Source organism: Nelusetta ayraudi, unplaced genomic scaffold (genome assembly GCF_046127955.1).
Source record: "Nelusetta ayraudi isolate G7.1 ecotype Tasmania unplaced genomic scaffold, CSIRO-AGI_Nayr_v1 ptg000097l, whole genome shotgun sequence".
Classification (NCBI taxonomy): Eukaryota; Metazoa; Chordata; class Actinopteri; order Tetraodontiformes; family Monacanthidae; genus Nelusetta; species Nelusetta ayraudi.
This window is the reverse complement of record NW_027466147.1, coordinates 3,329,243-3,341,182: the sequence shown is the minus strand read 5'-3', so window position 1 is coordinate 3,341,182 and position 11,940 is coordinate 3,329,243. Positions and strand designations below refer to the sequence as shown.

The window sequence follows — 11,940 nt, the reverse complement described above, 5'->3', positions numbered from 1 at the left end:
ATGTATATGTATATATAAATATACATATATATATATATATATATATATATATATATATGTATACATATATATATATATATATTTTTTTTTGGGCGGGGGACACTTTGATCCCAAAGTTGTTGGGTTTTTTTTGTTTGTTTTTTTAAGAAAAAGAGGTGAAACAGACTGTAATAAAAACCATTGTCCTCTTCCTCACGTTCAGCCAAAATGCTTTTTAAAATTTAACGTCACACAAAAAGTGCAAGAATTCCCCTTCATGTAATAAAATACACCTGTCGCCATTTGTTTACCTGATACAGTTTCTGTGCTTTCTAAATATATTTTCATTCTGTACTAAATATACCTCTTTGCAAACTTAGTTCTGAGGCCTGGGTCAAATGCTGTGGCCTTGTGGTTTGTCTGCTTTGGTGTTATGTAACCTTTACAGCCACACTGGAACAGTGTGTTTTAACTGACCTTTAACCTTTATAAGAACCCACAATGGAAGCAACACAGGTGTAAAGCGAGATAATATCGCCACCATTATAAGAGATAATAATGATCAGTTCTTTTATTACTATCTTATTGGTGTTACACTGCATTTTGGTACAACGTGACAGATTAAAATAAACAAGACAGTCGTGCCGGTTGCTTTTTCTTTCCATTCACTGAAATTAAAATCTGGAACTGAAATTATATAAAGTTTCATGTAAACCATGAGCATACTTGTCAAGTAAAAGTCCGTATCTGTCACCACGGGTGGCGTCAGACCCCTGAGGCTTATCCAGTGGAAATGCATGGCGAAAACATTTACTGTTGTGTGACACCCGAGAACATTGTTACTTTATTTCCCCACTAAAACATTAAAACCACGCAGCACTAAAAGACTCAACATAAGAACCCGTACAAGACCGTTCCCTTTTCCCCGGAATGTCGGAAGTGTTTTTCTCCTCTCAGTGTTTACAGAAGTGAAATGGGTAAAACCTAAAAACATTTAACAACAAACATGGTGCTGGTTGTCGGGTGGGAAAACACAAAACCAAACTCTGTAGAATCTAGCTGGGAAAGTAAAAGTCTTTGGTCAACATGGAGACGATGCAGGGAATTTGCTTCTTGCTGCTGAAGCCGGGCAGGGTGGAGCAGGACTCGAAGCTTAGCGCCACCCGGCGGTTGACCCGCGTCATGATCTGCATCAGCTCCATCTGTTTGCTGTGCTGCTGCAGCATCTCGCACAGCGACTGCATGAACCAGGAGCCGTTGGAGGTGTTTCTCCACGAGTAGTAGCCTGCGGGACGGTAGTTAGGCACCAAAGCACAGGAATCAGCTCACAGTGCACCAGGGGGGCCCAGGTCAAATACACAGCGGGGCGAAAAACGTGAAACTCGGATAAAGTCGCAAGCCAACATTGATTTTTTTTTATTTTTTTTTATTGAGTAAATCTTCCTCCAGATAGAACAGTGAGTGCCAAAATACACAGCAGGGCATTCTGGGATTTGTAGTATTAGCGCGACGTGCTGTATAATAGCGGCGGGCCAGCAGCATGAAGAAGAAGATGCAAGAACTGAATGGGAGCAAGAGCCTCTAATCTATGTATATTCTTATACATATGTGAGAGTAGAAAATCAAAATAACTTTTATTGTACTGCGATTAAACAAAATAAATAAAATATAAAGAAAATTCAAAAATATATTTATGGGCAGCATATTAAGTTTTTATCGATGCAACAATCATTACACACTGGACCTTTACCACTCCATGAGAAGGGAACTGAAAATTTTGTGCAACTTTGTGTCGCAACTTGAAATTAGATTCACAATCTTTTGCATTAAACTACAGGGGGAAAAAAAAAAAAGTTTCCTTCCAAGATAAGACAAGAGATTCTATTTTAAAAAAGAAACAACCGCACGCACCTGCCGGTCACAGTTTCTCCCTCTCACTCACCTGGAGCAGTGGAATAAGCGTAGAGGAAATCCGCTTCCACAGGGAGCTTCTCTGAATGACAGTCCACACTGTCCGTCTCTATCATCGCTCCATCGTCCAGCTCTGTGCCGCGGCACGCCTGCGTATCAGTGAATATTACAAGGCATCACAAACTCTACTCCGACACGATAAAGCAGAGCGTGCTAGAACTTTTGTCATCATTATCACAATTATTCAGTAGTGTTGTCGTCAAGAGGGCACCAACCGAGACCAAGACATTATCGAGACCAGAGAGTATTGAGATCGAGACCGGGCCAAGATTTTTATATTAAAGAAAAGTAACAACAAAACAGAACAAAATCTCTTTTGTTATTTTGCTTTTTTTTTTAAATTCAAGTTTGCCTCTAAATGGAACAGCAACATCTTTTTATTCTATTTTCATCTTTTTATTTTATTTCATGATAATTCTTTTCCGTTATTATCGTGTCATTGCAGTGTTGGCTGAGTCTCGACTGGTCTGGATCAACAACAAAAAAAAAAGTCCCGAGTCGGCCCAGTCCAAGACCCGAGACAATTCCCAGTAAGAATGCCTCCGAGTCCAAGACGAGAGCGAGAGCCTTACAAAGCGACCACTCTCCAGTGCTACAACGCTACTGTTCGGTCCTGCCAACTGACCTGTATGAAGAAGAGTTTGGGTTTCCCCACCAGACTCTTGCAGCGGTCGCCTTTAAAATATTTGGTGAAGTCGTCAAACTTTTCCGGGCGGTCGGTCCCGAACACGATCCCCTCGTCTCCGTGACTGAGCAGCACGCACACAAACGAGGCGCTGCTGCTGTGGTCTTCCTTGGACACTGCGGAACAAACAAACAAACGCACACACACACGCGCGCACACACACACACACACACACACACACACACACACACACACACACACACACACACACACACACACACACACACACACACACACACACACACACAGATGTGCCCATACGGATCATTCTCCAAGTGTGAGCAGGGTTTTGAATGAGAGATAATTGATCAAATGTACAAACTGATTAAAATTCTATGAATTTTTGTTTAAAGTGAGAAATCAGAAAAAGTTTACTTCATTTATAAAATTCAAAATGAATGTTGAATTTCGTAATTTAAGCATTATTAAACTTTAACTACAAGTATTTTAAAACATTAATAATGTACCCACTGGAATTTCAACCAGAAGTGATGCATATTATTTTGAGACAGCTGACTGTTGAAATTGTCGCAGTGAAATTTGTTCTGTTTTAAGTTCAGCAATCTAAGAAAATGTGTGTGGTTGAGCAAACAACACACTGACTCTCATCATAAGAACAAAGCCAATGAGTCAGTTTTTATTCCCTGGTGGGAAAAGAGATTTTCATAGATGGAAGTGGAGGAGAAAAAAACAAAACGCGACTTTTAGAAAACGCCGATGACAGAATGTGTCGCGACCTTCGTCTTTCTGCCGAAGAACTCAAAATCTTTGATAGGTGAAACAAAAAGCTGTGTGGTTTTTTTTTTTTTGGAAATTACCACTGTCAATCAACGCGTGCATTTTATCCACCGTCTGGTCGTTGGCCACTTTGACCTTGTAGCCCAGCTGAGAGAAGGTCTTCATGGCGATGGCAGCATCCACGTCGGTCCCGTTGCGTGTGCCCATTTCTAGGAAACGCACAGAAATACATCAAGCACCGCAGGATTAACATCACCTCTGTTTCAAACAACTGCACTTCAATACAAATTGACGTCTTGTAAGGACACAAATACCTTATATGTGTGTATATATATATATACTTGTGTTTAATACATATTTGTGTATTATCACCGTTTATTAAGCAAGAATTTCAACCAAAGTGGAGACAATACTCGCGGGAGCAGAGGGAAAAAGGCAAAGTGTGATCACACACACTGCAAAATGTCATTTGCTGGAATCTTTGAGTGTCATCCGTAGTATTATTCATATTCCTGCACCAGCATAGTGAGTGTTTAAGTGTGTGTGTGTGTGTGTGTGTGTTTGGGTTTTTTTTTACGTGTGCTGGGGTGGAAGTTCTTGTTGTTGATGATAAGACACGTTCCCAGACAGGGGTAGTCCATCCTGTAACGGTAGGGGTCTAAGCCTGCTTGGCCACCAGGGGGAGCGCTGTCCATTTCCTCGCTGGTTTTCTTCGACCCACGGCTGCAACAGTCAACTGTCAGAACTACTAACCAGTTTCCAGACACCCTTACAACTGTCACTGTCATCCCAAATCTTCTCTTCACCAGAGATGGGTTTGTGTGTGTGTGTGTGTGTTTCAAAGGTTTGGCCGCATCAGAGGCGCACAAGCAAATGTAAATTGTGTTGTTGTCTGTTGTTAATGAGACCAAATCAGAAAAATCTTGTCGTTTTCGTCCTGTTGCATTCTGGATGTGAGGCATTGCGAGTCAATGTTGGTGACTGCGCTAAAATGAACTTTAAGACTGATTCACAGCGCGATGCAGTGCACGAGGTGTCCAAAAACTTACGTCAGCGTGATCACATCTACACGTCAGTCATTAAAAACAGGAAGTGTGTTGAATTCTAACACAGTTGTAAATGTTTTTTTTTTGTTTTTTTTTAAACAGATAAGATGCGAGCGTCAAAACCTTTTAGCCATGCAGTACTTTAGAGGTTTTTCCAAGTTGAGCCGTTTCCATGACCACTTCTTTATTGCAATATTAGGTTTTGTGCAATTCTTTTATTTTTATTTTAGGCGGGGCTGACCGCGCGTCATCACCGGTGGGTGAAAGGTAATAATTACCCCATCTTGAAAAATCCAAGAGCATCTACGTCGTCACTGCCAGTCTGCCGCTCGCCGTTGTCGTTGTGAGGCTCGGCCATCTTCCTGTGCGAGGCACGAGAGAGAGAGAGAGAGAGAGAGACGGTGAAACAAAAAAAGAGAGAAGCTTCTTCTCATCCACTCGTTCAAAGTCCCTGTGCAATGTGCAAAGAGACGCATCGGGTCTGCTTTTCTTGGACACAACGTTTAAAAATGTGACTAAAAGGACGTATCGGCCGCTGCTTTAGTTTGTGTGTTTGCACCACTTTTTGTACTTGATTGCTGAGACTTTATTTGTTGTTTTTTGTTTTTTTAATGCATAACTGTATTAATTATTTATTCATTTCTTTAACAAATTTGTCTCGTGCCTGCTGTTGGTCAGTTCGTTAAAGTCCAGCTGTAAATGACTGTTGTATATCTCGTGTTGCTTACAATACATTCACATTTAGACAACATATAATCTCATCTTTCATGATCTCGCTTCAATGTAGATGCACGTTTAAGGCACTACTGAGCATGGCGCGGTTCTCGTTTTGTGTTGTTTTGAAGGAGCTACTATACTATGGAGTATACCCACTGAAATATATATTTTTTTAAAAAAAAAAATAGATTGCACCACTGGTTGTACAACTTTATGCGAGCTTATATGAATTTTTTCAGTTTTCTGGTCTCATTAGTGCAGTTTTGGCAGAGTCGTTTTTGAATCAGCCGCACGTAGGAGGACAGTGAAGGTCACACGTCTGCACTTATTCTTCTTATTAATGGGTTAATTTGTTGATTCGTGCATTAACCTTAACGCGGCCATCCTTGTTCAAATGCATTTGCCGCTCCCTCCTGCACCCGCAATGTTACGCAAGACGAAGTCTTTATCACCAAAAGGAGGCTCTAGGTCAGTCAAAACGAAACTGACCAACTCAAACAAAGAGTTTGTTTGCTTACCTGCTTGTTTGTTTTTTGTTTTTCAAATCCAATATTACTCACGATTCGACATAAATTGACAAACCGGATATGGGAATATACAAAACTATGTTGTAACAAGCAGGGCGGCAACGTTTTACTGAAAACGCCGAGTGGTGAAACAACTGTCTGATAACCGAACACTTTTCGACACAGGTGTTGCGAGTTAATTAGCAAACATGAGGTAAAACTGTCTCCTAAAACTATATACATGAAATAAGAATATATATCTTAAAAAGTCATTTTGAAAAAAAAAACATAATTTTTTACCTGTTCAGCTAGTCCGTGGCGTAAGGTGTTGCTTTAGCGCGACTGGCACAAGAGGCGAGGAGTTTGTTCAAAGTTCAGGCTGTGAACCGCCGACAGCCAATCAGAAGCGCTGTTTTTGCGTGAGTGGGTGGAACATACGGAAACTTTTTACGTCACGTGGACCAGAAGGGGCAGGTGATTGGCTCATAAAAGTTTTGCTTCCGTCCGGCAAAATTAATACGAGTTTTACGGGGGAAAAAAACAAATGTAATGATGATTTTAAAAGGACACACAGAAGAACGCAGGTAGTTTTTAATGTTTTGTTTTTTTTTATTATTAGTTATTTAATCTTCGACCCATTAACAATGCCAATGTCCGTAACTTTTAAAATGTCTTGAATCTATATACATTCTGTTTTGACTTGACGGAAGGAGAGACGAAGCAAAGCAAGAGCGTTATTTTCCCTCCTTCTTCAGCCGGTTTTCGAGTCGAGCGTTGATTCCTCTCAGCTGCTGCTCCGTCGACTGGACGTGTTTGGCCTCCAGCATCAGAGCCGGCAGACTGGAGGCTCCATACTGGTGCGAAGGGACGGAGGAAGAGGAGGAAGAGGAGCTGGTCAGATTTAATCACACAATGTCGAGGGCGTGACAGCTTTGTTAGTTTTTCCAGTGAATCCATTCCAGTTTTGCGCAATGTGCTCAATGGGAGCATACATGCATTTCACACACACACACACAATACATTTTCCTCCAGTGAGGTGACTCACCAAAACACTCCATCCATCTGCTGCTGCACCGGGCCCCCCCACCCCCTCTGTCACATTTAACAGCCCACCGTGGCGCCTGCTAAGTCAAGAAGTTCACCCAGCGCCCCCCCAGCCCAGACTGCTTGTATTCAAATTTGCATCACACGCACAAGTACCGTCTCTTTCTCTTTAGGATGGCCACGGCGGAAGTCCAGATATTGTCCCTGGAGGCCTCTGATGTCCTGCAGGAAGGCGTGGCCTCGTCGCAGGTCGGCCAATCGCAGTTTTAGTGCAGCTCTCTCCTTGTGCAGATGCTGCTGTTTCCTCTTCGCTCTAACAAAACAAATACAAAACCTTCTTGAAGCCGAGCTGAGGGTTGAAGAGGAAGAAAGAACAAGGGGGAAATTTACAGTAAAAACAATAATGAAACTCTGACCTCATCAGCTCGTACTTGGCCTCCAGCAGTGTCTTTGACTTTGTGCGAGTCTGCGAAGCATTCTAATCCACAAAAGAAAGTCAAATAAATACTGTATATGCTACTATAATACTGTACATATGTGTGTGTGTATGTATGTAATCCAACGCAGACACGATGGTTACCTTGTTGCTTTCTCTTTTCAGAGCGCTGAGCTCCTTGTAAGAGGAGATCTACCAGAAGGAATAGATCATAAAAAAAAACACAAATTTCAAAGACGTTGAAACAAAAAATAACTGTCACATTTCAACATTGAAGATGTTTTCGACGAGTTTTCACGACCGGCGTGCCACGGTTCTGCCTACAGCGTCTTTCACAAAGCGTGGCAAGCGACGTATGTTTTTGAGAAATGTAGATTTTGTCTAAAAAAAAAAAAAGGCCCCACCTGTTCCTCAAGTTGCTCTTCCACGCTGGATACGAAAGTCCCGATGGAGCGTTTGATGGCCTCGGATTCCACAGACTCCCTGGAACATGAGTACACATTACCTGTACCTTGCACTACTGTACACACTGTAATGTTATCGGACGTGTTCTTCAATTCTTCCAGACATGTAATTGACTACTAAGCACTTGGTTGGATGCCAACTGCATTTCGTTGTTGTGTACTTGTGACAGGTGCAATGACAATATTGTTGTTGAATATAACCTAATCTAACCTAATCTCATTGATAAACACAAACTAAAAAGTGAATAAAATTTCTTATCAAGGTGTATTCTGTGTACCTGTACTCGTTGGAGAAGTCGAGGAACGCGTCCAGAACCACGTCGAGCTCAGTCGTCGCCTTGTGACGGCGCCGCTTTCTCATTGGCTCCCCCGTTTGGGCCTTTCCTGCCCCTCCGGACTTGATCTCTTCAGGCAGCAACAATCGGGTTTTCAAACTCTTCATTTTTCAGTTGGCAAAAAGATATTTGTGAAACCGTAGCGGCGTCACTGACACCTGCAGTGTCCAAGTAGCTCAAATAAAACATGCATCGTGGGATGTGTAGGTGTGTGCTAGCGGTATGTGCTACTCCTGTTACCACTGAGAATGAATTTAAACATTAACTTAAAGACAAGTGAGAAAAACTGAACACAAAGACTGATGCGACTAAGTCCGAAAAATATGGTTTGAGCCCCTACCTCGTGAAGGCTCTCCAGATGTTGACAGCTTCTTGCTGGAGCCGAGCATCTTGCTCTTTTTGGAACTTGGATTCTGGATGAACAAACGAGGACGAGGACTTAAAAATGTGATGCTGATGTTTTCGGCTTGGTGTTGACGTGTCGCTGTGCTGGAGTACCGACCCAGCTCTTGTCATCGTCCCCCAGCTCGTCGTCGGACGATGGGAGGCTCCGACGTCGCTGCCGAGTGGCGCCGGTGTCCAGCCCATCCTGTGTAAAAAAAATTTTTTAAAAATGTGAGGAGTTAAAGGTCCTGTGTGTGAAATTTGGCTTGATTTATGATTTCTGTATTGGTAAATGCTTAACATACTGCCCATAAATTGGTTTGCCGACTCTTTGAACGGTTCCAATATATATATATATAGAATATGAATATACATAGAGCAATACAGGTCTTTCTCCTAGCTAGCTGCCATCTTGCACCACCGCTTTTTAAGGGAGCCCTCCAGACAGCGGCCCTGAATACGAAACGCACTGTCAGGTGGGCTTCCTTAAAAAAAATTATTACACACTGAGCCTTTAAAGTCTCATCTCCAAAGAAACACACGTGTATGAGGGACATTAAACTACCTCCTGTGCTTGAGAACTCCTGGGCTTTCCACTCTGCGGGCGACTCTGCGCCTTCTTGCCTTTCTTTGTCTGCTTCACTTCCTCTGGGCTGTTTGACAAGGACGGCACAACAAGCTCACGTGAAGACGGGAGGATTTGTTTACCCTTGAAGGGACGGACGGACGGACGGACATGCTCATGGACACAGATGACACATTGTAGGCCAGTGGAAGGAAATAAATGAATAAATAAATAAATAAAGCAGCCATAATTTTTTATATATCAATATTACAGTAAAGCAGCTTGAACTGTTTAATACAGTTTAACAAGTGAGAATCCTGCTGACGAATCAAGTTTTCATTTATTTCGGGTTTCCCAAAAACGTCTTCTCCCTCTCACCTGGGTTTGTCCTTCTCTTTCACACTCCTCTTCCTCCTCTTTCCTGCGTTCTCCTTCTCCTTCTCCTCCTCCTCCTCCTCCTCTCCCTCGGGCCCCTTCTTCCTTTTGGCGGAGGCCCCTTGCCGTTTCACCGCCGGCTCCTTCATCCGCTGGACGCCGGCCTTCTTCCCGACCTCCGCCGTCTTTGCGCCCTCGGCCTCCGAGGCCTGCAAGTCCTCCTCCAGGGCGGTGCTGTGCAGAGGGTGGCCTGCGCAGACAAAGTTACAAATGCTTCAAGCCAGGTCAGACGATAAAAACAGCTACTGTTTTCTTGCATTTTTTACGACAACAGTTGTAGAGATTGGTAAAAAAAAAAATAATAATAATAATAATAAAATAAATAAATAGAACAAAGGGAACATCCTGTTGAGAAGTAGACGATCGATTATCCCGACAGGTGAGAATGACACAGACGGTGTCAAAGCAGGACTCACCATTGTTACACTGCAGTCCCTCCAGGAAACTGGCGGTGGCTATTGAAGACAACTCATCCTTGCCGTGACTGGGCGTCTACATTGAATCACAATGCACAGAAATAATACTAATAATGAAAAACAAAAGTAATCAACAATTTACAAGTTTCTCAGTGACTTTAATTCAAAGACGCAGGACACCACCAGAAAAATGTGCTATTATTACGATGCTGTAGCATTAAAAAAAAATAAAATAAATAAAATAAAATAAAAAAAATTAATAAATCATCCACTTGGTGCCGGGTGGCACATAATGCCTTCATCATATATATATATATATTTTTTTAAATCACAATAATTAACTTTAAATTTGAAGGCAAAGACCATGTCTACTTACTTGTTTTGCCTTGTGTGCCACTTTGGCACCTCTCCCCCCTTTGGAACTGGTAAGAGGGACCACACACACACACACACACACACACACACACACACACACACACACACACACACACACACACACACACAAAATCATCAATATTGTTTTTAGTAATTATGTTGCGCATGTTTGTGGTGAATTATGTCGAACCAATCTGCAGCTGTTTGGCAAGGAAACCAGTAGCGACACAACACCGCAATTCACAGATTCGGAAATATGACGACAGATTTACGTTTGCTAGTCGAAGCGCGTAACGTTAAAACATCACTCTAGTGTGTGACATAGCTGAGAGGTTTTGTCGTATATGTTCTATACATTTTGACAGTAAATGTCTACTTATTTTGACACCTCGTACCTCATTCGGAAAACCTCCTGTTGAGTTTGTTTTCTTCCGGGCGAGTCAAACTAAAAGCTCCCGCTTCGGGTCGCGACTGGACCAATCGAGGGACACCGTGGGGTGGCGGTTCGCTCAGTTAAACACATTTGACGACTGCGAGGGGAAACGTATGAATCAAATGCTTAAATAACAAACATACAAAATCTAGAGTATAATTTTAATACAATAAACTGGACTAATGGCGGGGGAGGGGGGCAACTTCCCTAAGTTTGAAGAAACGTCGACCCCTAAACGGTTTGGTTTTACCTCAGTCCGACGGCGAGCGAAAGGGTTCAATCAGCGTTCAGGCTACGGAAGAGGATTAGGGCCAGAAGAAGAGAAAAAAGTATTACAGGAAGGAGATTTTTATTTAAGTTTTAAAATGACTTTATTTCACGAATTATTGAGAGAGAGAAAAGACGAAATCTCGTGAATAAAGTCGAAATGAATACTGACATAAAAAGCTAAGAAAAAAACATAATAAAGAGCTAAAAAATAAAAACCCTAATCCTCTTTCGTATAAGGCAGAACGTAGTGGAAAAGAACACTTTTCCCCCCCAATTTTTTTCCCTTCTGGGGTGGCTACGTCTTATCAGCTAACCCCATTTAACCTTTTCTTCAGCACCCTCTTTTTTTCACACCAACTAAGACTACATGTCCTCCTCACATCATACACACACTTTGTCTTTAGTTTCTAGTCCAGGCATGAACAAACTATGGCCCGGGGGGTATTATGAGGCCTGTTTGTTTTTTTTTTCTCCTGCTTTTTGATCCAGCCCGGCAAACTTGAAAAGACCATATTAATAGTAATTAAGTCATAAAATAGCTATATTTTATCATTTTTTTCCCAGTGTTTTAAAAGTTCAATAAAGAGCTAAACACATTGGGGTTTCAAAGACACTGATTTTGTTGTTGTAATTTTACTTTTGTTCATTATCAACTGACATTGAAGCACCCCACCAGTCAGAAAGTTTGCCCAACGCTGGTCGAGTCTTTCCTACAGGTCTCCCAAAGAGAATGTCAACAGTTTAACCTCAGATGATAAGAATAGTGCGCACAATTAGAGGTAACACAAACGTCATGATACAAATGTATAAAATACTGAAGTAAAAACACTAAAGACATGAGGTGAGATTGAACAGGTGATGATTTTTAATTTTTTTTTTTACAAAAACAACTGAAATAACATTAAAAGCAATCATGCAGGCAATCAAAAACAAACATTCAGAGGGCTTTCAGACAGGCTGCATTGCCCAAATCGTTTTTTTACAATAGTTTAAAGAAAATCTGATTGAAGAAAAGATTTGTTTTCACACTTTCATAAATAAGCTCTAAGACTCTGCGTCATCCGGAGTTTCACCTAACATCCCTGGATACATAGCAACTTTGATCAGGGAAGATATATTGCATATGGCTTATTCTGAACCC

At 41.8% G+C, this 11,940-nt stretch overlaps 2 protein-coding genes across 2 annotated transcripts; both read right to left on the bottom strand.

The window, feature by feature from the left end:
- Positions 1–498: 498 nt before the first annotated feature.
- Positions 499–6,081, bottom strand: casp3b (caspase 3, apoptosis-related cysteine peptidase b). The gene is made up of 7 exons (XM_076048059.1): positions 5,943–6,081; positions 4,698–4,781; positions 3,951–4,096; positions 3,454–3,582; positions 2,576–2,751; positions 1,922–2,039; positions 499–1,264 (listed from the first exon to the last, which is right to left on the bottom strand). The coding sequence occupies exons 2-7, from the start codon at positions 4,775–4,777 to the stop codon at positions 1,035–1,037; spliced, it is 879 nt and encodes a 292-aa protein (XP_075904174.1). The 5' UTR covers positions 4,778–4,781; positions 5,943–6,081; the 3' UTR covers positions 499–1,034.
- Positions 6,082–6,244: 163 nt separating this feature from the next.
- cenpu (centromere protein U) lies at positions 6,245–10,612 on the bottom strand. The gene is made up of 13 exons (XM_076048058.1): positions 10,492–10,612; positions 10,098–10,143; positions 9,722–9,797; positions 9,249–9,495; positions 8,871–8,958; positions 8,424–8,510; positions 8,262–8,334; positions 7,865–7,991; positions 7,527–7,605; positions 7,267–7,314; positions 7,103–7,164; positions 6,843–6,999; positions 6,245–6,496 (listed from the first exon to the last, which is right to left on the bottom strand). The coding sequence occupies exons 1-13, from the start codon at positions 10,494–10,496 to the stop codon at positions 6,377–6,379; spliced, it is 1,215 nt and encodes a 404-aa protein (XP_075904173.1). The 5' UTR covers positions 10,497–10,612; the 3' UTR covers positions 6,245–6,376.
- Positions 10,613–11,940: the final 1,328 nt, after the last annotated feature.

Bases quoted from the DNA above. Each gene is read 5' to 3' on its own strand.
- cenpu (XM_076048058.1), bottom strand. The intron at 8,511-8,870 runs GTAGTTTAATGT...TTTTTTACACAG, and splicing joins GGAGTTCTCAAGCACAGGAG to GATGGGCTGGACACCGGCGC. The intron at 7,992-8,261 runs GTAGGGGCTCAA...TGCTGCCTGAAG, and splicing joins ATCTGGAGAGCCTTCACGAG to AGATCAAGTCCGGAGGGGCA.
- casp3b (XM_076048059.1), bottom strand. From the start codon at position 4,777: ATGGCCGAGCCTCACAACGACAACGGCGAGCGGCAGACTGGCAGTGAC. The intron at 2,040-2,575 runs GTCAGTTGGCAG...ACTGATACGCAG, and splicing joins CCAAACTCTTCTTCATACAG to GCGTGCCGCGGCACAGAGCT. The intron at 1,265-1,921 runs GTGAGTGAGAGG...ACCGTCCCGCAG, and splicing joins CGCTTATTCCACTGCTCCAG to GCTACTACTCGTGGAGAAAC.